The sequence below is a fragment of the Lemur catta genome, chromosome 8 (genome assembly GCF_020740605.2).
Source record: "Lemur catta isolate mLemCat1 chromosome 8, mLemCat1.pri, whole genome shotgun sequence".
NCBI lineage: Eukaryota > Metazoa > Chordata > Mammalia > Primates > Lemuridae > Lemur > Lemur catta.
This window is the reverse complement of record NC_059135.1, coordinates 58,688,503-58,714,806: the sequence shown is the minus strand read 5'-3', so window position 1 is coordinate 58,714,806 and position 26,304 is coordinate 58,688,503. Positions and strand designations below refer to the sequence as shown.

Below are 26,304 nucleotides of genomic sequence, written 5' to 3'. Positions count from 1 at the left end.
TTGGGCCTGAACTGAAGAACTTTCCAATTCATTATGTAAAAGGAAATATAACTTTTAAGAATCAATAGTAAATATAACATCTAAGTGAGGTTTTGATCTTTTCCACATTGGAAAAGCCTAAATCTCACAAAGGGGTGCTAGAAGCTTTGGTTACTCTTTTAGGCTCTAATTTCTTAATATTATTTGTAATTTTTACAGAATTTTGTATATTCTATATTGGTCTATAATATCACCTTTTTAGTCACAGAACAAATGAGTATAATCCATGTAATTAGGAATTTGTTTTTGAGAATTTATAGCTCTGAAATTCTTACTTGTTGGTCCTGGAGTTAAAGATGATCTGCTTATGGTTTCCTTTTATTCCCTCAGATTAGATAAAATTCAGTATCCTCTTATATTACATTTTCTTATTCATAAAATATCTAATAATAACCAGACTTCCCTTTTTGTCTTAGAGTGTTCTAATTCAGCTTTCCTCTAGTTGATACAAGTCTTTATGCAATTTTTGTATTTATCTAATCAAGTGGTCCTACACAGGAGAGAAAGACTTCATGCCAAAGTCAAGAGAAGCCTAGATCCTTTATTGTTCATTATTGGGGGCTGTAAAGCACATGACAAGAATTTACTAGATGAAGCTAGTAAAGGCAAAAATTAAGGCAAAAATTCTGAATTAGAGGTAAAAATCAAAGTAGATTTTTGTCTTCCCCTAATGATACCTTGATTGTCAGTATGATGAGTGTGGGATAAAACTAAGAGGAGATTATGAAATGCTTCAATACAAAAATTTGTGTGGTTGTTTTGTTTTACTATAGCTTATATAGGCTTTGTACAAAACGTGCCCCTTTAAAAACTAGGTGGAAGGTATTCTGTAAGTCATGCTGGTCTTTTTCTATGTTAAACTCTTAGTCAAGGCTGTTATTTTATAGTAGTTTAGACTTCAATTCTCATATTAGATCATGTTTGTTCAAATCCTATTTCTACTGTCCTTTGGCAAGTTTCTTAATTCTTTAAGTAAAATCATCTCATCATTATAAGAGTAAATATCTCATTTGTTTTTGAGAGGATCAACTGAGATAATGCACGTAAAACACTTAACATAATGCCTGGTACATGGCAAACCCTCAATAAATTTTAGTTACTATTATTATTATTGGTATTAACCTTCCTAATAAGGTTACAGTTACTGAAAGGGGTTGTTGTTAATTTAGAATTTACTCCTAGGTGCTCAGATCTGTATTAGGTATTTGTATAACTGTATTACATATTTTTTCCTTTTATAACTTGAACCCAATAATAACTTATGTTCTAATTTTCAGTATGTTTTATGATTAACTATTAAATTCCAAATTATCACATAAGCTTATTAGAAATGAAAAGACTACTTACAATGATGATGGCTAGTTGGAAAAACTAAAGAAAGAGATGTGGGTAGTTGCAAGAGCCATAGCTGAGATCAAAATGTTGAAGTTTAAAACAAGTGGCAACATTTTATTGAGGAAAGAATATGGGCTTTTAAATCAAACAGACCTTTGAACCCTGACTGTGCCAGTAACCTGTTACTTGGTTTGAAACAACTCACCTCTCCTCTATAGTACATGTTTATACACTTGTATAAAGATACCACTTTCAAGAAAGGAAGAGGAGTGGAGTATACCTACAATATATCTGCCTTTCAGTGTGCTGCACTATGGGCCAGCTTCTCTCTTGCCTCATATGGAGCACCAGTGGAACCAGCATAATTTAAACACCTAGTGTAGCTAAGAACAAAGGAAAAGGGGCAGGTAGGTAGTTGTTTGAGAGGCTCCCAGAATATCTAGCCTGGCTGACTGGCAAAGATCTTTCTCTGTCAAAGGCAGTCCATAAAGACCGGGACAGGTGGCTATTTCTTCAAATGCACAGACACCAATGCAAAGCTATAAGGAACCCAAAGAATTGGGGAAAAATGACAGAATCAAAGGAAAAAAAATAAATCCCCAGTAATCGACCCTAAATAAACAGAGATCTGTGAATTGTCTAAAAAGAATTCAAAGGATCATCTTAATGAAAATCAGTGGGTTACCAGAAAACACATATAGACAACAAAATCAGAACGATGATACATAAACAAAATGAGAATATCAATAAAGAGATAGAAACTATCAGAAAGAACCAAATAAGAATTCTGGTACTGAAGAATATAATAACTGAACTAAAAAATTTACTAGATGGGTTCAACAGTATACTTGATCAAACAGAAGAAAGAATCAATGAACTCAAAGACAGGTCACTTGAAATTATTCAGTAAGAAGAGCAAGAAGAAAAACAAATGAAAAAGAATGAAGAAAAACTAAGGGACTTATGGGACATCATCAAGCAAAACAGTATATACATTATAAAATTCTTCAGAAGAAGAGACAAAAGGGCAGAAAACTTATTTAAAGATATAATGGCTAAAAATTCCCCAAATTTGGGGAGAGAAATGGACATCCAAATTCATGAATCTCAAAGAATCCCAATAGGACAAATCTAAAGAAGCCTACATCAGACAAATTATAATTAAATTGTCAAAAATGAAAGACAGAGAACTTTGAAAGTAGCTATAAAAAAGTGATTTATCACATACAATAGAGCCCTCATAAGATTAAGAGATTTATCAGCAGAAACCTTGAAGGCCAAAGGGAGTAGAATGATATATTCAAAATGCAGAAAGAAAAAAAAAAAACTTGTCAAACAAGAATACTGTACATGGTAAAACTTTCCTTCAAAATGAAAGAAAAATAAAGACTTTCCCAGACAAACAAATGATGAAGGAGTTCATCACCACTTGACGTGTATTATAAGAAATGCTAAGGCAAGTTCTTCAAGTTGAAACAAAAAGATGCCAAACAGCAATTAGTAGTGGGTAAATATATAGACAAATACAGAGTTCTATAATATTCTAATGGTGGTATTAAATGTCACTTTTAATTCTAATATAGTTTAAAAAGTATTAAGAATAACTATAACTACAAAATTGTTAATCGATACACAATATCAAAAGATATAAATTATAATATTAATAACAAAATGTGTGAGGGGGTATTAAAAGTGTAGAATTTTTATATATGATTGGAGTTGTTATCAGCTTAAAGTAAACTGTTACAAATATAAGACACTTTTGATTGTCTCATGGTATCCACAAAGAAAATACATATAGAAAATACACAAAAGAAAAAGAGAAAGCAATCATGAAACATTTCATCAAATCACAAAGGAAGACAGTAATAGAAGAAAAGACAAAGTATTTACAAGATAGACAGAAAACAACAAAATGGCAAAGGTTAGTACTTACCTATCAACAATTACTTTAAATGGAAATGTATTAAATTTTCTAATCAAAAGACAGAGTTGCTGAATAGATTTGGAAAAACAAGATTCACCTGTATACTGTCTACAGAGACTCACTCTGGATTTAAGGAAGCACAGAGTTTGAAAATGAATGGATAAAAAATATATTCTGTGCTAATGGCAACCAAAAGAGCAGAGTAGCTATACAGTCATCCCTCAGTACCCTCATGGGATTGGTTCCAGGACACCAATGTGTCCACCATTGTGGATACCAATATCCATGGATGCTCAAGTACCACAGTCAGCCCTATGGAACACATGGATATGAAAAGTCAGCCCTCTATATCCGCAGGTTTCAGATTCTGAGAATACTGTATTTTCAATCCACATTAGCCTGAATCTGCAGATGTGAAATGCACAGATAGAGGGCTGAATGTATTTATATCAGAAAAAATAGACTTTAAGTCAAAAACTGTCACAAAAGATAAAATAGGTCATTGTATAATGATAAAAGTTTAATTCATAAGGAAGCTATATAACAATTATAAATATATATGAACCCAACATCAGAACATATAAAAATATAAGGCAAACATTGACAGATCTGAAGAGAGAAATAGAGAGCAATACAACAATAGTAGGATAGTTCAATAACCCACTTTTAATAATGGATAGAACATCTAGACAGAAAATCAACATGGAAAGGATGGATTTGAACAACACTATAGATCAAATGGACTTCACAGATATATACAGAACATTGTATATATGAACAATGTTCATATGCACAGAACAGCCAAAGCAGCAGAATATACATTCTTTTCAAGTGCACACAGAACACTCGCCAGGAGAGATCACGTCAGGTCACAAAACTAGTCTTAACAAACTTAAGAAGTTTGAAATCATACCACTTATCTTTTCTGACCACAATGAAACTAGAAATCAATAATGAAAGGGTAACTGAAAAATTCACAAATATGTAGAAATTAAGCAACACATTCTTGAACAAGCAATGGATCAAAAAAGAAATTAAAAAGGAAATTAGAAAATATCTTGAGACAAAAAAAAACACAAAAAACCACATACCAAAACATGGGATGCAAAAAAAACAGTTGTAAGAGGGAAGTTTATAAGGATAAATTGCTTACATTAAAAACAGGACAGATATAATATAAACTACCTAGCTTTACATTTTTGGGAAATTGAAAAAGAACAAACTAGCCCCAAAGTTAGCAGAAGGAAGGAAATAACAAATATTAGAGGTAAATTATTAAATAGAAGATGGAAAAACAATAGAAAAAATCAACAAAACTAAGACTTGGTTTTTGGAAAAAGAAAATAGACAAATGCTTATTTAGACTAAGAAAAAAAAGAAAACAAACGAGTAAAATCAGAAATGAAAGATGAGACATTACAACTGATGCTACAGTAATTAAAAGGAACAAAGAGACTACTTTGAACAATTATCCACCAACAACTTGGATAACTTAGAAGAATTGGGTAAATTCCAAAAGCATACAACTTAACATGACTGAATCATGAGAAAATAGAAAAACCAACAGACCAATAATGAAGAGATTAATCCAGTGAAGAAACAAAAAATGACCGCCCTGCAAAAAACCTCCAGCAATGAACTATTCAGGACCAGATGGCTTCACTGGAGAATTCTAACAAAACACTTAAAGAAGGATCCACACTAATCCTTCTCAAACACTTTTAAAAGTTTGAAAAGGAGAAACCACTTCCAAAGTCATTTTATGAGGCCAGGATTACCCTGATACCAGAGCCCAAAACACCACAAGAAAAGAAAATTACAACTTATATAGGGAGTGACATCAGCAACATGGTAGAAAAGGAGGCTCCTGAGTATCCCTCCTCCCCCTCAGATACATCAAGTAAACATCTACATACACATGGATCAATTATCTCCAGAAAAAGCCAGAATCCAGTGGAAAGACTGTTATACATTGGATGACTGAGAAAATATCCACATCAAAATGGGTAGGAAAAATGGAGATACACTGGCACACTAACCCCACCCTAAGCACAGTGCCTTACAAACTCAGGAAGCGTACCCAACTCCTAGCTTCTTCCCAAGGGGCAAAGGGATGTACTGCACAAATAGAACCCAACTTTCACAGTCCCCGCCAGAGAGCGTGGGACTTTAATCACCATGCTTGAGGAACAGCAGAGACAGGGCATCAGAGAATTTTCCTCAAGCACAAAGAACAAAGTGGTTCTAAACTGTAAAACCCCCAGGATCAGCCCATCTACCAGCTTCTACATGGAAAGGATTAGGCCTTATATTTTACAAGCAGCTCCCTGTGATTCTGGCCTCTAACAAGTCAGTATCTGGGGGCCTATGTAACAAATAAAGAAAAAAACCTTCTCCAGCCTAAACAAGGGGCAGCATTTCCCATGCCTTTTTCCCTGGCTTGCTCTAGGAACAATTCCAGCCCTAAAATATCTCTATGAAAAGAGGTTGGAGGCCTCTGCCACCAAAAACAGGAGGGTGGCACTCCCCATGCTTTCTTCCTTGGCTTGCTCCTGAGATAAATTTGTGCAAACTCTCCATAGAGGAAAGCTTGAACTACACTTTAGACCAATGGATCTAATACATATTTATAGAACAATCCATTCAACAGCAACGGAATACACATTCTTCTCAAATACACATAGAACATTCTCCAGGATAGATCAAATATTTAGACACTAAACAAGTTTTAACAACTTCAAGAAGATTGAAATCATATCAAGTATCTTTTCTGACCACAATGGCATGAAACTAGAAATCAGTAATAGGATGAACCTTGGAAAACTCAAAAATACATGGAAATTGAACAGTATGCTCCTGAACAACCAATAGGTCAAAGAAGAAATTAAATTGGCAATTTAAAAGGATCTTGAGACAAATGAAAGTAGAAACATAGTATCTGAACCCTGTCTCTCACTATATGCATCACCCTGGGTAAATCACTTAACCTCTCTATGCTTTTCCTCATTTAGAAGAAAATACATAATAATATCTCTTATTATTGATGCTGTGGGTTGAATTGTGTTCCTCCAAAAGATACAACTATTAGTTGTGTCTAAATGTTAGTACCCCAGAATTTGACTAATTTGGAAATAGTGTCATGGCAGCTGTAATTAAGGTAAGTAAGGTGAAGTCATACTGGGCCTTAATCCAGTGTGACTGGTGTTCTCTTAGTAGACGAGACAGACACAGAGAGAGAAAATAGTATGTAATTACAGAGAGAGAGAGAGACTGGATTTATGCTGCCATAAACCAAGGAACACCTGGGCTCTCAGAAGGTAGAAGATGCAAGAAAGAATTCTTTCCTAGAGACTTTGAAGAGATCATGGCCCTTCCAACACTTTGATTTTGGACTTCTAGCCTCCAGAACTGTGAGAGAATAAATTTCTGTCATTTTAAGGCACCAAGTTTGCAGTAATTTGGTATAGTGACCACAGAAATTAATACAGTTGATAAGAAGATTAATGAAATAAAAATCTCAGGAAAGTGCCTGAATTACAGCATTCAATAAATTTTAATTTTCATTATCTATGTCATTTCTTGTGCTCTAATATAAACTTCCTGAGTTAAGCAACCATATCTTATGTTGCTCTCTCTGCCAAGTGGCAACCCAATACATACCACACAGAACCATGGCTCAGAACAAAACAGCAACTTATGAAATGTGTTTTGAGTAAGAGTAAGTAATGCATTAATTTTTCTTATTTATTCAATCTGTTATAGGTTAAGATTTGAAAAAAAACAATAGCTGATATACTGCTTAAAATAGTTACAATTTGGGAAGTTATTTTTATGCAAAAATCAATGAGATAAAGCATGTCTATAATTGTATACTGGCCAATTATTTGAAAAATAACTGAAGTCCTAAGGAAACTAATTATTAATTGATAGCACATTAAATTTGTTTTATTTCTTTTCATTGTAATAAAAAATACTTGAAATACTTATCTTCTTTTTCTGTTGGTTGAAATTATCTATGATGACACCAATGAACAAATTCAAAGTGAAGAATGACCCAAAAATGATAAAGATGACAAAATAAATATACATGTAGAGGCTGTATTCATATATGGGCTGCTTGTCTACCTATAAAATTAATAAACATTAGCAGTATGTTCATCATTCATCATTTTCTTTTTCACATGGTTTGACAAGGTAATCCACACAGTGCTAATCTAGGTAGTAAACATGGTATTTCAGAAGTCATAGCATTGTTGAGGCTTAACATAATCATTTTTAAAATTTTATTCAACATGAAATAAGTATTTATTACAGGCTTACTATATACATAAATATAATCTTTAAATGACTACAAAGGAAGGGCCTAACCATATGTAGTACCTATTCTCAGATGGGTAGGACAATTTAGTAACTAAGTGACCTAAAATGTACTTTTTATTTCCAAAAAAAAAAAAAAACCTGTAAGAGAAATCATATCGTATTTATATAAATTTTGCTATTTATTTGATTCCAAATATGTCTTACTAGATTTTGTGAAAATATGAACTACCCAGTAATAGTCAGTTTCTTAGCATAGAACATTTTTTACATAAACTCTTCTAAGGTGTTTTAAAATATGAAATCAGTAAAAACTATGAATAAAAATTATTTCATTTTTATTTTGATAAATGAATATTTACTCATCACTTAGTATTGCTAAGTGCTGTACTTGCATTTTCTTGTTGGATTCTCACAACACTATAAGATACTGAATTATTATCCTTTTATGATGAATTAATTAAGTCTCAGAGAGGTGAAGTAATTTTGCTCAAAGTCAGTCGCAGAGCTTGGACGACGTGGTAGAGCCAGAATTTGAGTCCGGCTGTGTGTCTCCAACAGCTGCACTCGTAACCACTAGGCTCCTAACAGGTAGAAGTTCTTCACTGTTTGTGTACATACCAAGGACTCCATGAAAAACCACTGAAGTAAACTAAGGAACTTTTAAAAATTGTAAGGTTTGGTGTTATAATGAGTAATACTTACATTAACAGAATCGACTGCTGCATACATAATGTCCATCCATCCCTTAAATGTTGCCTGTAAATACAGCATTTATAGAATCTGAATGTGAAGCTCATACTCTAAAATAGCCATAAACATAGTTTTACCTGTTTAATGTTATCACATTTACTAAAGTAAATTAGTAAATTTTTCTGTATTTCAAAATATCAATTTACTATAAGATGTTATATATTTTTTTAAAAAGGACACATTCCCAAGTCACATTATAAATCTTAGTCCTAATATTTCCAAATTGTGACATTGTGCACACAAACTTTCATTTTTCCAAATGTGGAGGAGAAGGATTTTATGAATAAGGCAGGAAACATTTTTTCTCCATTTCTTAAGGATTCTCTGTGCCAGTGGGAAGTTCCTTTCATTTCTCTACAGCGTAAAGCAGGAAGTTCAAAAATGACTATTCATTTCTGAAGCAATATTCAGATGGTACAGAGTAGGGGTCCAAATGACAACAAATATCAATTATGAATTAATAACTCCCAAATGCAACAAAAACCTATGCTTCTTAATTCAGGTTAGGCACATGTTCTAGGAAAGACCAACTCTGTTTTTAAAGTCATACAGTACTTTAATGTCTAATCAATAGATTATTTAAAGAATGACTGATATCCTTTACCCAATACCCATTTAAATACCAAGCATTCATGAAAGCAGTCACTTACAACTTGAAGCAGAGATAGGTAACCGAGTCCAACATTATCAAAGTTCACTTTCAAGTTTTTCCATCGCACATTTTGACTAACATTCATAAGGGCAAAACACTCGGAGCGATTTTGAACTTGATTTGTAGGGAAGCGTGACCCATCTGTGGTGTTAACACACTCGTAGAACTTGCCAGCAAACAAATTTACTCCCATGATGCTAAATATTAGCCAGAATATAAGACACACAAGTAGCACATTCATGATGGAAGGAATTGCTCCTATGAGTGCATTCACAACCACCTTGTATTCAGAAGAAAGAAAACAATGATCAGTATTAGTAAAATATGTTGACTAGGCAACATTAAAGAAATATAATGCAGACATAAAGAAATAAGAAATGCCACTGTTAAATATTTAAGACTTCAACTGACTGACATGTATTTATTAAATGCCTACTACATGCTCAGCAGTGTGCCAAGCAAGACAAAATGAGACATGAACCCTGTGATCACCAGCTTTACAAATTACATGATTTAACACACAGTAAAACTATTAGCAAAATATAAGACACAATAACTAAAATCATAATGATAGCTCAAATAAATGAAAAAATAAATAAAAATAATAAACCAAAAACCTGATATTGATAAGGTGAAGTTGTAAAATCTGCGCACTCTGGAAAAGAAAGAAATTTATAAACATAAATGATAAAAAGTAATATATTCATTTAAATGTTCATGATCCTAGAATCAGCAGCATTAAAGATTCCCCCATGTGGAGCAACTACTTGGTGTACATTAGGTAGAATTAAGATTGGAGTCTTTTAATGGTTTGAACCCCTTAGATTGGGCTGGCTTTACAAAATAATAGTAATTTTTTGAATTTATTATTCTAACTCCGAAATACTTTATGTATAAGTCCTTGGCTAAATATACACAGTGCTGGCCTTAGTTAAAACAAAAATTAGGCATAGATTTTCTTTAATACTTCATTTATTTCTTCTTTTCGGCATTTCCACTGCTTTTGATCACCAATGCCCCTTGCCACTCCAATTTTCCTCCATGGCAACTACTGTAGCATTTAACACTTTCCAGATTATCTTAATGACCCCACCCTTCAAAATCTACCTGTCTTACGCTTCAGCTCTAGTCCCCATTTAAGCTCAAATCTGTTAAAGATTAAGTTGTTAGGGATGTAACATTGTGATTTCTCTTTTCTCAAATATATTAAGCAGGCTCTGAAGACACTTTGAAATAAGGGAAACATTAGAGATCTCTGACTACTTATGAGATTGTTTGGAGCAGGGGTTTGTAAGATCTTCTTAAGTATTTTTTGCCTTTGCAGGTTTTATCTCTATTGTAAGTCTTCAACTCTACTATTGTGGCATAGATCACATATAAACAAATAGGCATGGCTGTATTCCAATAAAACTTCCTTTACAAAAACAGGCAAGGGACCCATGGGCTGTGGTTTACTGATTCCTGGTCCAGAGAGATGGTTATTACTCTGGAGTCCAAGGACCTGTAGATGTTCCCTGAGGGCATGAAATTATATGAAAAGCATTATGGCTGTGCTCTCTTTCTGGAGGAAAGATTTTTACTTTCACCAGATCCTTACAGTATTTGTGGTCCCCCCAAAAGTTAGGAAGAACAGGAAAAGGGAATGAAGTTCAAAGTGGCCGGCTCTTGTTGAAGCCTACATTTTCATGGTCATTTCCTGCCACCCTCCTGCTATGCATATCACCAGGCACACAGATCCTTCTAGTTACTGACCAAAGGCACTTTGCACACTCTACTCTGTGCCTACCCATGTCGTGTATTAGGCCTGGAGTGCCTATCTGCCTATGAATTGGGGCTTACTCTTTCAGTCATGAAATGTCTGGAATGTCACCTTGTAAAGTTTTCTCAGACTTCCCCAGGTAGCTACTCCTCCTATATATCTCTGTAGCATTGTGAGATTACTATTTCAAAGAAGGTATCGTAGAGTAGTAACTATTTTCCTGTATGTCTCTCCTGCAACCACTGGTCCTATTCACTCTTGGGGGATTGAGGTCCACTGTACTCTATGCTTTCGATAGCACAACAGCTGACATATAGTTGGTGTTTAAAATGTGAATAATGTTGGAACGATGGGTCTGTGAGGGAGATAAGTACCTGTTGCTCTGATGAGAAGCCAGTTGGGAAAGTTAATAATCTCAAGAGCCTCAGGATTCAAAGCCAGCTAAGTACAAAATGCCTCAGATGCATTATTGCATTTATTCTTCAAACTGACCCTATGGTGTGAAGAAATATCTCCTTTTGCATAGTTAACAAATATAACTAAATAGACATGTTTGTCCCTCAAAATATATTAAAACATTCTCCTGCATTCAATTCACCTGTCTTACAGATAAAGAACAAAGAGCAAACAGGGTAAAATAATGGACTGGCTTAATCAATCAAACAAGTGGCTTTGGAGGGGAAATCATGTTCTTCATTCATGAAAATGCAGTATATTGTACACTCAAATCCAGGGATTGATCACAAATTCTGGATAGATTGTACCATTCTACTAATGCTCAAAAAATTAAGTTAACATCAATGAATTCCAACACCATCTTTCTGCATAAAATGGAGCTTTATACTTTTTCAATTCTTATGATAGAGTATTTGAATTTTGCTCCTGAATTTTTTGTTTTGTATAATCATAATCTCTCTTATATACTTGGGAGCCATTATATAACTAGATATATTAGGTAGTAGAGGTGACAGTCATAATTAGGTTGGCAGGGATAACAGTAAAGATCTGTTAGGCTGAAAGATCCTGAATATCCACTTGAGTCTGATTAAAATCCAGACTTCTTAGCTCTTTCCTAGAGTTTCCAATTCAGTGGGTCTGCTGTGGGGCCCAGGAATTTGCATTTCTAATAAGTTCTCAGTTGATGCTGATAGCTGGTCAATAGACCACATTTAATGCATCTGTAAACTGGGCTAATTTCCATGTTAAATTGCTCAGAGACTGTAAGGTAGGGAGGCATTTAGGTAAACAAATAAGTATACTACAATATAAGGAGGGTTTTAGGTGTCTGAGCAGAGAGGAAGAGTGCCCAAATATGCCTGCTGGTGGACAGACAAGGCACATTTAAATTGAGCCTTATAGGATAGGTAGGTGTTTGCTATACTGATGAGTTAGGATTGGGGTAGGGCAGGGAGAAGCATTCCAGGTGGAGAGTACAATGGAGGCATGAGAAAGGAGGTATAAGTCTGGAGAAGAAATTTGAGAAGAGTAGAAATGCAGGAGGATATGGACTAATCACAGAAAATAAGGTGGTTGTCCTCCATGTGTTTTATGAAGTTGGTGGGTTAATACAACCCTTAAAGCTAGGGTGATAGTAGTCGTTATTTATTTTACCTTGTTTGTCTCTGCTAAATGAACATGTTTTCAGGTACTATGCAGCCTTGTGTAAGCTAAGTAAACTCTCAGAACTTAGTTTTCTGAAACTAATAATTTATATTAGTTTTTGGATATACATTATTAATAATAAATATTATTGTATCTATGTAATTTGGATATCATTTTGCTTACTCTGAAACATTATTTTAAGGATAAAATTAAATGTGATGGCTGATGCTACCTGACTTTCCTATCTTTTCTTATGCTTTCTACCCAGGGTATTCCTGAAACACATATTATTTGAGCACCTGATACAGGCAAGTTTTTGATGACTTATGTATGGAGATGGTGTCAGGACTAATAGTGTTTTCTTCAGTTGAATTTCCTAGTAGAGGGAAGATTTCTATTTAAAAAGGAAGTCATTTGTTTGGATCATTCTGTCACCTAACAATATTAGATAAAGGAAGGATTACTACATTTGATTTTTTTCCTTTGTTAAACAATATGCACTGAATTATAGTGTGTATGCATATATATGTGCACATATATATGAATATACACAGTACACATCTAAACAGCCCATATTTACATATGTACATACATATACATGTGAGTAAATATAAACAGCACATGATTTCTACATATCCATTTTTTCATATTTTATGCATTTAAAAAATAAGAACATTATATTAGGAAGTTTAGTATTTTCTTACCCTCATCCCTTCAAATCTAGATAAGGCTCTTAGAGGTCTTAAAGCTCTAAGGGTCCGAAGGGATTTAATGGGGCCAAGATCTGAGTAGCCAAGAGTGTTTGCGACTAAAGTAACCAAAGAAACCTGTAAAAGAAAATAACATTTTCATTAACTATATCAATGAAATGATAAAGGCATAAAAAGGAAAAGTAAATTTTGAAAGTCACTAAGAGCAGCTCTATAGGAACAATATGATTTTATATATGAAATATCTAGTCATTGCCTAAAAAAAATATGTAAGATGGATATTTTTGTAAGCAAATAGGTTGTGAAGGTCAACCATAATAAGAAGAAATAATAGAAGGAAAGTAGGTTATTCATTCTATCTGAATAAAAATCATACATATGCTTTCCCATTTTATAATCAATAGTTATATAATTGCTTATTAAATCTGAAAATATAATTATAGCAATGATCAAAATTTCCATTGAAATAAAACTCAGAGCAAAATAGAAGGAGTGATTTTGAAGCTAAATCATGAAAGTGTGCCACTCACTTAACTAAATCTAAGTCCTACTATAAATCTTATTCAAAAACATTCTGAAGACTCATGATTTTGAGATGGATCAAATTTCCAACAATATTGTTTCTGCCATACATTTTCTCAGGATTGGCACCAACAATCTACCTAGTAATAATTAGTGGGAGAACAATTTCAATTACACTGAGGAGAGAATGAGGGCAAATGATTTCACTGGCTTCACAATCAACATAGATATATAAGAACTTCATCATGTTAGACAGACCAGCCGCAATTACTGGAACCATTATCCAAAATAAATGTGTGTTCTTATCATAAATTATCTCAGAAGAAAGAACATGGACAGAAATACAATATATTTTTGTAACAGAGCAATCAGCTTCTGAATGACGTTAGATCTGGGTATGTAAATGCATTAACTCTTTGAATTAGTTCTGTGTAAAGTATTCATTTGTTGTACACTTTGTGTAGCAGGAAACAAAGTCTAAGAACAATGTCTGGAATGCAGTTCTGTGTTATAAGTTAAGGTAGTGACTAAGAGATTCAAATTTTCCAGGGAAAACTAGGAACACATGAGAATCAACTACCTTATATTTGACAATTTAAGGAGTAGAAAAATTCATTGCTCACAAGTTCATTGCTACTGCTGTTAGAGACGAGTAAACTGATTTATGAAGTAGGAGGTGTTAAAATGTTTGTCCTCATGTGGTACTGTCGAATGTCTCACTAATGGTAACATTACTTTTTCCTTCTAATTCCTTAAGCTATATATTCAGCAGAACTAATTGTTCCTTATACCATTCTTAAATTCACCCAAACATTCATATCCATTATTTTACACTTAAATACACTTAAAAAATAAGTATGCTCCCTCGTTAATCTGGAAAAAAAACCAAATATCTTGTTGTGGTTTGAATGTTTGTCCCCTCCAAAACTCATGCTGACACTTAATCCCTGATGTAACAGTATTATGAAGTGGAGCCTTTAAGAGGTGACTGAGTCATAGAGGCTATAGATTAAGGGATTAAAGGATTATCATAAGAGTAAGTTAGTTATCATGAGAGTGGATCTATATAAAAGCCAGTTTGGCTGTCAGTGTACTCCCCTCACTAGGAGATGCCCTGTACCACCTAGGGACTTTGCAGAGTCCCCACAAGAAAGAAAGCCCTCACCAGATGTGGCCCCTTCACCTCGGACTTTCCAGCCTCTGCAATTGTAAGACAGAATTTCTTTACTTTATAAATTACCCAGTCTCAAGTATTCAGTTATAGCAACAGATAATGGACAAAGACATGTTTGTTATAATTTAAATAGCCCCTAAAATAGTGGTAGACCTGTTCTCCAAACCACTGTGCATACATATGTAGTTATACAAATATGTGCCCATACTGATGAATAATGTTCAATTAAACAAATTTCAAGTAATTAAGAAGCCTGCAGAAAACAGATGAGTCCATTCACATTCAGATCAGTTTTCTGAAACCCGAATACGCACCAGAATCACCTATAGGGCTTATTAGAACAGTTTTCTTGGTCCCAACCCTAGCATTTCTGATTCAGTTGGCCTTAGAGATGTGTACTAAGATTTTACATCCCTAAAGATTTCCCTCTTATATGTGCCAATGCTTTTGTTTCAGGGACCATGCTTTGAGAACAACTGCTCTAGATAAGTTTCTCTGTTTTGCAGGAAAAAAAGAAACAAACAAAAATAATTCAGCCCCTCTTCTAAATCTGCATTTCTACCAACAGGAATATTGTGTGGAGGTTTACTCTCCATGTTTTGCACTATATTTGTTTGTTTCCAAAATATTAAATAACATTTGAAATTGAACTTATATACCTCCCAGAGTTCTTTATATTACATACCCATAAACAAGATATTACATCCATTAAGAATCACCAGTTCAGATTTTCAAATACAAAACAAAATAATTTCTGCTATTAAACAGCCATATCTCTTAATTTAAAATAAATTCAATTCTATTTGTAAACTTTTATTTATTACGATGAGTGATGAAAATGAGTATGTTTATGATAATGTTTTAAAGGTTTTTGAATATCTTAAACTTTTAAAGATCCAATCACATTCAAAGATTAAGACAAAAGAAAAATAACCTACATTCCATTATCTCTTCTTAAATTGGTTAGCCTTTCTTTAAAACTATTATATTACAAAAGCATCCATGTTACCATTTTTATATTTCCTAGCAGTAATGAGACAGCTTAATATGTAGAAGGTGAATAAAAAACAATCAAACAGTATGAAATCATTAATACAAGTTATCAAAAATTAGATTTTTCATAGAGGAAGCCCAAGAAAACCTATGAGGTACACTGTATAGCTACACTATGACAAAAAAGGGTTTTTGCATATAACTTACATAGAACACAAAAATGTTATTGCTTTTAATATTTAACATATTGTGCTGTTAAAAAGTAAAACATTTACTGAGATTTAAACAACAGTTGAGAAGTTGAACTTTTGAGTAAATATGACTAGTTTGGTTAAATTTTGCAGTAAAATTTTGCTATTTACAGTCAGTCTTGTAATTTTCTTATCCATGAATGATTTTGTATTAATTTATCTTTTCTGAAAAGTCTGATGATGCAAACCCTTGGTTAAATGTTAAAGCACTGATTGGCACATAAAAATTTGCATATTGACCTCTAATTATTCCAGACATCATATAGAAAACAAATCTCTAAAAACTATGACTGATTATAGGATGCTTCTTCCCTAAGCACAAAGGCTAGGTTTCTGAAAATCTAGGAGAATTAGTAAAAGATGAAGAACATATTATTCTGAGAAAAATATAATTGAGAGGTTGAGATTATGAATTAATTTAAGAAAGCATTTAAAATAATATAAAATACCATATATAACAATATGTTATTAAATTACATCATTACAATATAAAATAAAATAATTAGGGTACACTCAGTAAGAATGAATTGGTAATAATAGGTGTTGTATTATTTATTTCTATTTGAGATTCCTTGATCTCACCAACTAGATCTCTTTCTTGACTACCTCAACAAGAAGCCCATAACAACATTTTTACTTTGATAAAAATGATACATAAATGAAAGCATTCTTATGTATTTTTCATTATCCAAGTATTCAACATTTCTTTGAATTTATTCTGTGAAATTATTAATGCCTACTTCTCTGCTCCACTGCCATTCTAGAGATGAAGGGCATGACACATGTTTCAGATAGAGATAAGAGTTTTGTCTCATTTGGCTTTCCTCATCATTGTGCATGTGATAAATAAAAATTCCATGTCTTCCCTCTCCCTGAATATAAAGTTAGTTAGCTTTAGCTCTACCATTTTTACATAAATTTTAGGTCATGTATCAGACCATTTGATATACCTTTCATCCTCTTATAGCTTCTAATTTTATATTGTGAGTAATCAGTAAGTATTTCATCTCTTTAATCTGTGCCCCTACCCTTTACTCTTCCCACCTCCCATTCCCTAGTCTTAAATTTTGTTCTTATTCCTAACAGGAAAGATATTCAAATCATGTATTTCTAAAAAATCACCTCTCCTCTGATTGCGGAAAACACAGGCAAAAGTTAATCACAAGGCTGAGTGTGATGCTCATGCCTATAATCCCAGCATTTTGGGAGGCCAAGGCAGGAGGATCACTTCAGCCCAAGAGTTTGAGACCACCCTAGGGAACATAGTGAGACTCCATTTGTCAACAACAAAAAAAGCCAATTATAAATGTTAGAATGCTACAGAAGAGAATTTACATTTGCTGAAGGATTTCTGTTCTAATATTTCTTGAAGATATAATTCCACTGGCTGTACTAATATTTTTAAAAACTCAAAGCTATAGCCTAAAAGGTACATAACCATATTTAAAATATGATAATATATAACATTGGTGAAAGTTTTTCAGAACACTTAGTAAGAATAAACTCTCTTTTATAATGTACTCAAAAGTACCTACATCAACAATTAAGAAATCCAGCCAACACCAGGCATTGGTGAAATACGTTTTATAACCATAGGCTACCCATTTTAGAAGCAATTCCAGAATGAAGATGTAAGTGAATATCTTGTCAGCATAATCCAGGATAATCTTAATGGTCTTTTTCCTTTCGATATATATATCTTCAAAAGCCTGTAGAAATAATATTCAAATTTCATTCAGGCACAACTTAAAACTTAGGAATTCACAACAAAAGCAGAAGATACAATTCCAATGCTAAGACCACTGAATTACAATAGTGATGAGGGTCAGCTGACTTTCTTCTGGTTTAAAGCTACCTTATAACATTTAGTTCTAGCCTTCTCACCAGGCTGCCGCTGGTCACCAGAGGTCAAGAGAAAGAGTACAAAAGAATGAAGTTACTTACAGTCTTCTAGAAGAATTTTGATGTCTGACTCTTATAGGGATTTCCACCTTCATATGACTCCTTTTTAATCCCCATTCAGATTGTATAAGTCCTAATAATTTAAGACAGGCTTCCAGGGTAAGCCCCTCTTATAAACCTTTCTCATCCTGTGCTCTCCTTCATACCCACCAGTAGGATTTGGAACTTCTCTTTCAGTTCCTACATGCTTGTGTAGCCCAGTGCGTAGCCCTGTCTCAAGTAAAGGTAATGATTGCAGTAGCTTGATTGGGCTAGAACACAGGGGATGGTTTTTTCCTTTGAAGTCTGCACCATATTTTATCATTCAAAACTTCAGCTCTACAAATCACTGTTATATTCAATCCAGCAACATGGTACTTACACTTTCCAAGAACTTTTAGAAAGTGACAGACAATGATATTGTGGTCATACTCGCAAGTCACTTAGCAAATAATTTGAATGAACTTAAAGACTTGAGCTCACTGAGATGCTTAAAATGATTGCTGATCTAATTAGGTCTAAAGTATTCAAATTTTCTTTTTCAGGTTGAAACACAACTCATTTTTATTTTTGTTGGAGGAAATGAAAATCAAAGGACCCTTAGTGCTAACATTATGTTATCTACCCATAGTCATGGGCATGTGCCATTGTCATTTTTCTTATTCCAAGTTTAACTATCAATAAAATAAAAATTACCCTTAGCACCTTTTGGAAACTGTTGATATCAGTATTGAAGAAGAGAAGTTGGGGCAGAGAGAATGGACAGACCTACTAAGATAGAAAAACAAGGTCCTGGCAGCTGACAGAGGTTTTAAAAGTCAGTGGAATTGAAGTGCAGGGGAGGCTTTATCCCTTAGGATTTCCTGTGCCCTTCTCCAAGTTCTGGAGGAATCAAGCAAGCCACCTAAACAGAAACTTACGGCAATGACTCAGTCCTTGAAATATAAATACAAGAAAGGGGCTTAGTCACAAGGAGCAAGAAGCCTTTTCCTAGAACTGGGGTGCAGAATTAGAGCAAAACCAGCAGTCTTGATGATCAGAACTAAATACCCTGCCTGAATGTATCGCACTCTGATCTGTCCCAGAGCCTGAAACAGGATTCAGCTTGCAAGAGTCCTAGCTGCCAGCACTAACTGTGTAGATGCGGGAGCAAGGAGGCCAAGATTTCACTATGTGAGCTCTATCTGATTTGGGGCTCAGGCTCTACATTTAGGTTACCACTCACTTATTTCTACGTAGTGTGCACTTCTCTTTCTGAACAGCCACAACCCAGTGAAAAGATATGGTGACTTAGACTTCAGACTTTGATTAAGTTATAGTTTTGTCACTTATTAGCTTTGGGACATAAAGAAACTTTTTAAACTCTGTTCACAGCTTCCTCATTGGCAAAATATAGGGTTGATTGAAAATCAAGTGAGAAAATCTAAATAAAGATTTTGAAATACATAAGTGTGTATTAAATGAGAGCTAGTATTTTTTATTTAGTTTGTAGACAGTATTTTTAAAATCTGGCTTAATCTGCAAACTCCCTGAATAAAACATCAACTTCTTGAAAGTTTTCTTCCTCGTATGATTCATTTGAAATCCAGTTTTGAGAATTCCCCCCGCCCCTGCAAAATGTCATTGTCCTTTTTAGACATGTTGAGCAAGGATTTACTCTAAACTTTAATTTTTTGCAATCTCCTCTCTGAAAGTCTCCATCATATATGTGACAGAGCATTAAATAAGCTTCCTCAGTTATTAGGATTACAAGATATTGTAGACACCATCAAGATTCCTACTTGCATGACACCAACTAAGTAGAATAGTACTTTTTAAAAAAATTACATTTTTTGTTTTCGAGAGTTGAGGCTTACTAGTCTAGGCAACCCACGGTGGGCTCTGAGGGTCCCTGCCAGTTCTTACAGGGTGAGCCAGGAATGCAAGGCCCTGACTACTCTTTTACCCAGGCCATTTCTCAGGGTTGCACATGCAGTGAGCAACCTTGAGGAATTAGATAGTGTCGCTCTCTGGGACAAAGAGGAGGCTTGCCTACTGCTGGTTATAAAAGGATGGGTTCCCTAAGCTCAGTGTTCCTCAGCTGTGACATCAACCCACCACGTGTGCAGCATTCATCCAGGCCCATATTACGCCCCCAATGAGATCTGGGGAAAAGAGGAACCAACACAAACGTGTTGAAGCTCATGCTACTTTCTGTGCGATGAGTAACAAAGTCCTTTATCTCTGACCCAGGCACCTCTTATCTTCTGCCAGAATCCACTAAACAGTAACGGGTTTACTAAACCTGTAAGTATAGCACAATCAAATCCCAGATCCATGAAGACTCTCTATGAAGCAATTTATAAAGTCCCTGAGTATTCTGTTTTTAGTGTGATGGAACTTCCAGTGGGCTCCTAATGGCTCAACTTTGTTACCGACAGCAGGAAAAAAGACAATAAAGAAAAGGTTCAGGGAGCTTGTAACTCTCCCAAATCCCTTTCAACTCCCATAGAAGGTGCTTGTATATACAAGAATGAGAAACTTGTCTCATTTTCATCTCAGTTTCATCAAAACTACAGTCTGTTTTTCCTTTATAATGATATGCAAGATGCTTCATAAGCTGAAACTGCCTGCCTTTCTCATAGCATCTCTGGCCACCTGTACTTGTTCTACTTCCCACAATACTCAATACCAGCTCAGCAACTTTTAATTTCCTGAATATCTCATGCTGTCTTATGCTTCCTTACCATTGTACATTTGTCCCTCTCAGCCGGCCTCGCCTAGCTGGAAAATTCCTATTCATCTTTCTAGACCTTACAAAGCATCACATACCTTTCTGAAATTGCAAGCTGACAATTATCTCCTTGCTGCAGTGGTTTATCATGTGTACACTAAACTTAAAAACACATCCCAGTTCTATAGTCACTCTTTTAGATCTCTTCCCCATTGCTCTCTTAGCTCCTTGAGAATTGTACCTGGATCTTATCCATCTTTGCATTCAGAGCAGTAAGGGTAATGCCTGGCATGTAGGAGTTTTCAGTATCTATTTACTAAGCTCAACTAAAATTTTGTCCTTGGTACTAATCATAGGGATTAATTCTAGGTAAAAGAAAAAAAAAAAAAGAACTTGCTATAATAGTTTTATCTTTTAGCTCATTTATCAAGAATATTGTCTTAATCAATTTATTGACTTAGGTGTCAGATCACTTACCAGAGCACCACTGCTAAGCAGGATCATGAGAACAATGAAGCTTTCAAACCAACTGTGTTCAACTATCCTGTAGCAGGTTTTCCTGATGTTCCACCAGATTTTTCCTTTCCCTGACTCTATGTTAACTTGGCAACATGAGAACCTCCGCACACAACCTGTCAAGAAGGACATGCATGTAAAATATTCATATATAGAATAAATAAAATGCTTAATACATTATTTAATGCAAAGGTTACTCTGTGATACTTCCTCAACCAAATAGTTTCTAACACATATACCTGCAGTTTCAGATAGATTCAAATCTTGTCTTCTAACTCTACATGATGTTTTCTTATTACTTGTCAGTCATTTTTAACTTAGAATGTATTCTTGTCTTCTGTAATTCTCTGATTCCTCATCAATATCCTCCACAGTGTTTAAACAACATTTATTTGATGTATCAATGACTAAATGCAAAAATATGAAGGTGATATGAATTTCAGGGCCTTCTTTGCTGACAGATAAATTGTCCTGGGTGTGGGTCTAGTCTATAATTTGAGGATTCTTCCACTCCTCTATAAAAATAAAAAATAAAAAAAACTTTGAAAAACACCTTTCTAAGCAATATTGAAGAAATTAGTGGAAGGTCTTGAAATTAAGTTCTAAAGAAATTCATCTTGATTATAAGATGCAGATGAAACTGTTTCAAGTGTTCTAAGTTAAAATCCAACTTTGGAATTTTAGGTATAAAATACACTGCAATAAAAAACTGAAGAAAAAAATTTTTAAAAAGTTTAGGTTTATTTTTTCATTTATTCATTCATTTATTTTTCCAGCAAAACTTTATTATCTTCTATGTACCCATTTCGGTACATTATTCCCTCTCCTCAGTAATTTATTTTTTATTTTGGTTAGATAGCTAGACACAGAAATAAATGACTATAAGTAGATAAGGCAACCAAATGACAGATACGCAGCATTCATTTTGGTAGCATGGAAGCAGTCCATCTAACCTGGCTTGTTTATTGAGAAGGAGAGGTTAAAAGAGGCTTCCTGGAAGAAGTGGAGCCTGAATAGAATCAAAATATCAGTAAAAAAGACTGGGTAGAATTCCAGGCCAAGAGGGCAGCAAAAAGTGTTGAGCACAGGAATTGCAACCAGTTTAGAATTGTGATGAAAACAAAATGTACACAAGAGGCAGGGGTGAGAAAGGAGGTTAGAGAAATTGGTCAGATTATGGAAAGCATTTATCCCCACCTTAAGGAGTTTGGTCTAAGGGAAGGGTTGTAAGCAGGGAATGATACAGGCAGATTTCAATTTAAACAGATGTCTCCAACAGTGTGTAAAGGATAAGTTGGGAGAGTGGAAGAAAGAGGGTTGGGGGTGAAGGAAGATTCAGAGCAAGAAAACCATTTAGGTTCTGGTCCACTAACCCTGTCAAGAGGGATAGATTAGGGCAACTCTAGTTAGCAACTAGAGCAATAACAGATTTAAGATATATTTGGCAGATAAAATCAGCAGGAATTGGTGACTGACGGATATGGATATAAGAGAAAGGGAGCAGCCCATGATGACTAACTAGATATCAGCAATGGAATGAAGACCATAGGATTGATCAAGAACTGACTTGGTGGATAATGAGTATGAGACACCTGTAAAACTTTTAAATACAGACATATATAGATATTTGGGGGTGTGAATATGAAGCTCAGGAAAAATGTCTGGCTAGGAAAGAATATGTAGTAATCATTAGCATATATGTATTAGCTGAGGTCAGGACAGCTTTTGAGGTCACACAAAAAGAGTATTTAGGGTGAGGAGAAAAAGGGTTAAGTCTGGAACATTCTGGAACAACAATAGTAAGGGAGAGGATTTGATGGTGTGCTAAAACCAAGGCCATACCATTTCATGGTAACTCATTGTTAAATTGTCAGGAATTTTTGCTGCTCTTGTTAAATACAGCTATCATTAAAAATTAGATTGTATAAACTCAGAATTCAGTAACTTCCTTTAAGAAAAAGAAATAAATACTGAAAAAGTATCACTTTCTATTTATTTTCTATATTTTTCTATTATCTATGCTCTTCAGAAGATTTATGTTTATTCTGTCTGGATGGTTGGGATGTTTTGTTATTGGGCTTCTGTGCATCTCTTCTTAACTCAGTAGCTTTAAATCAGCCATGGTAGAAATTGTTACACTATAAAAATCTTCAAATGCTGTAAATCATTTTGATTTTCTAAAGACTTATGAAAGTGATAGAGGAAATGCTAATAAAACAGATAAACAGTAAAAGTGCATTGTGTTTGTAGCCATTACATGGTAAATAGCACAAAAAAATAAAAAAAACAATCCTTTCATTATTCAAACTCTATTATCTGATTTGCAAAGAATTGTTCACATCATTGATGAATAAGTGAAGTTTTGACATATAGCTTCTTCATTATCTTTCATTTCACTAATTAACATAAATGAAAATACCAATCAACCTTCACATTAAAACTATATTTGTTCATCAATGGCAATCATAGGTTGTCTATAAATAAAAGTCTAGCAAAATTCAACAGCAGCATTCTGTGAGAAACAATTCAATATATGGAATATACAATAAAAAGTTTCATATATTATCATTATTTGTAAATTGTATGCCCATCCTTAATATTAGTAAAATTTATAATAAACTGATATATGCATGCATACTTCCTTTTCTTTGGCGGATCAATTGATAAACCTTTCCCTGGACACCACTGGGACAGGTGGAAGAAGAGAAAACTTTGAAGGAGAAGGAGACAGAGTAAAAGCGATAAGAGATGTACACAGAGAACCAAGAGGCTGCAGTAAAAGAGAAATAAAAGTGTAAAGAAAGTTTCAGCAGGAGCGGTGAACACAGTCAAGAACACAAAAGGCCCAGGAAGATAATGATTGAAAAATTAAAAAAAATTAAATTAAAATAATTTAAAGTTGATTAAAAAATTAACCAGAATTACTTTGAAGAAATGGAAGAATTAAAAAGTGTAACTTCAATTAATGCCCCTCATAAAATTTTAGATGAAAAGCCTCATTTTAGATGAAGGTAGGAGGTGGGAAGGCCACAAGAGGCAGCACTTTTTGATACCTGTTTCAGAAGTTTGCATTTTAAGCACTTTGAGAAACTTAATTTCCTTTTCTATAAAACAATATATATTTTTAAAAAATATTGAAATCTTCAAGACTTCAGATAATCATAACCTGTATGTCCTGAAATAACAAAACTAAAATCCTCTTGATGAGCTACACTTACTAATGTCTTGTAATGGATTCTTTCATGTTTCTGAAGTGAAATTAGTGCATCGATCCAGTTGATATGAGGTATTTCCTAGCACTTGACTTTCCAGCTCTATAGAAATGTAGCAACTTATTTTTTTCCCCAAATCTCTAGTGTTTTTGCTATCATATATATTTTATGTGTTCCTATCCTTTCTCTCTGGAAGGTTCTAAGTTTCCAGGAGGCTTAAACTGTCTGCAACACTTGTTCTTAGTGCTCACAGTACTTAACTACAGTCCTCTACACGGGTTAATATGCTGAGCATAGTTGATTTTAAAGACTTAATCCCCCCAAAAGAATTCTATAATCTTCTAAGCAGTTAGTCATAATCTGAAAGATCACATTTCTGTGGATTCTAAAATTGAATGAAAAAGCAAAAAAAATTCAGGGCGAATGGAAAATATTCACAAGGCTTCATTTACCCAATATTAATTACAGTTAACATGATCTCAGATCTGAAAGATTTACCATTGTTTTATTTAAAATAGTTACCTCATATCTCAAATGCATTTACTTAAGGGAGAACATTTGATAAAACTGTATTAAATAGAACAAAAGGGTAGGGTCAAAAATGAACTCTGACTTAATCTTTTTTAGGGCAAAAGAAAGTACCAGAGAGAGTGGAAAAATTTGAGATGAAATCATTTTTTATATTAACTTAATGCTTGTGACTTTAGAATTTATCTCAAACTTAAAAACAAAGATCACATGCAGAGCATAATGTATCTGCCTGAGGTAGAAATCATTGAATTGTAAAGTTATTTCTTTGATTAAGAAGATTTTATTCTCTGGCATTTATTTTTGTCAGTCTTAATATCGAAGACAAACATTATTCTTTTGATTGAAGAAAGAAAAATGCTATGCATTCCTATTAGAAAGGTAAGTAAACTTTTTATCTGAGAAGAGGGTTCATAAATATTACCCTCATGGCTCATCATACCTCTGAGTTTCTCTCTCTTACTTTCAGGCAGTAGTGTTCGACTGTCTTTCTGGCTTTTGTGCTAAGGTATATCCCAAGAGATTTCCAACCTAGCTGGTTAGCAACATTATCACACTTTCTCTTTAAAAGGACTGTTAATTAAATGTAAACATAACAGAGAACCTTTCAAACATTTTAATGGATCCCACTGGGTAAATGCTATTTCTTTTGGGTGGTTTCATTAATTTGTTCTGATGATGCATTACATAAAGTCTATGTTGGGTTTCATCATGTTAAACCAATGTGCTCCAAAACAAAACAAAACAAAACAAAAAAAAACCATTGATCTCTTCAAATACAGACTACTCATTAATAAAAATATAACAGCACAATTAATATAATTAATGTAAAAATTGATTAGGAAAACAGGCTTTTTCTAGCTATTTCTTAAAAATACCTAAATCCTCTAAAACAAATATTTCGTTCACATTTTGTTTCCAAAAAAAGAAAAAAAAAAAGCACAAAGGAGTTGGTTATTGTATTATTAGAGTTAGAATTAGTTATTAGCTATTTTATAGGAAGTTGATGAACTAAGTACATTTTGAGGAGAAGAGGAGTTGGCTCCTCTTACCAAATTAACAGAAAATATATTATTTTAAGGAAAACAGGTTATGTTTCTCTAGCTTTAATCCTGATTATATAATTTACTAATTATATAATCTAAAAGGAGTAAAATATGAAACCAACTAGAATCAAAGAGTCATATAGTGTTCATAATTACACAGGTTGCCAAGATACATAGAATTAAGGATAGTGAAGAAAAGTACAGGATCTAGGGGATGAGTCTGAAGTCTTGAATTACAAAGAAATAGAAATAAAACTAAAGAAAGACATGGCATAAGCAGGAGGAGAAAAGGTGAATAAAAGGAAAAGGGTGCA

The 26,304-nt window shown here is 33.9% G+C and overlaps 1 protein-coding gene across 2 annotated transcripts in view; it reads right to left on the bottom strand.

Moving 5' to 3' along the window:
• The window catches only part of SCN9A (sodium voltage-gated channel alpha subunit 9), a 139,880-nt gene that overhangs the window by 5,388 nt on the left and 108,188 nt on the right, over positions 1–26,304 (bottom strand). The window contains exons 19-24 of one of the 2 annotated variants that reach the window (XM_045559865.1): positions 21,166–21,320; positions 17,570–17,743; positions 13,089–13,211; positions 9,022–9,303; positions 8,324–8,377; positions 7,289–7,426 (exon numbers count right to left, since the gene is read on the bottom strand). In XM_045559865.1, coding sequence (XP_045415821.1) covers positions 7,289–7,426; positions 8,324–8,377; positions 9,022–9,303; positions 13,089–13,211; positions 17,570–17,743; positions 21,166–21,320 — 926 coding nt within the window. Of the gene's footprint in view, positions 1–7,288; positions 7,427–8,319; positions 8,378–9,021; positions 9,304–13,088; positions 13,212–17,569; positions 17,744–21,165; positions 21,321–26,304 lie in introns of both variants that reach the window. The other variant, XM_045559866.1, reaches the window with a different exon arrangement.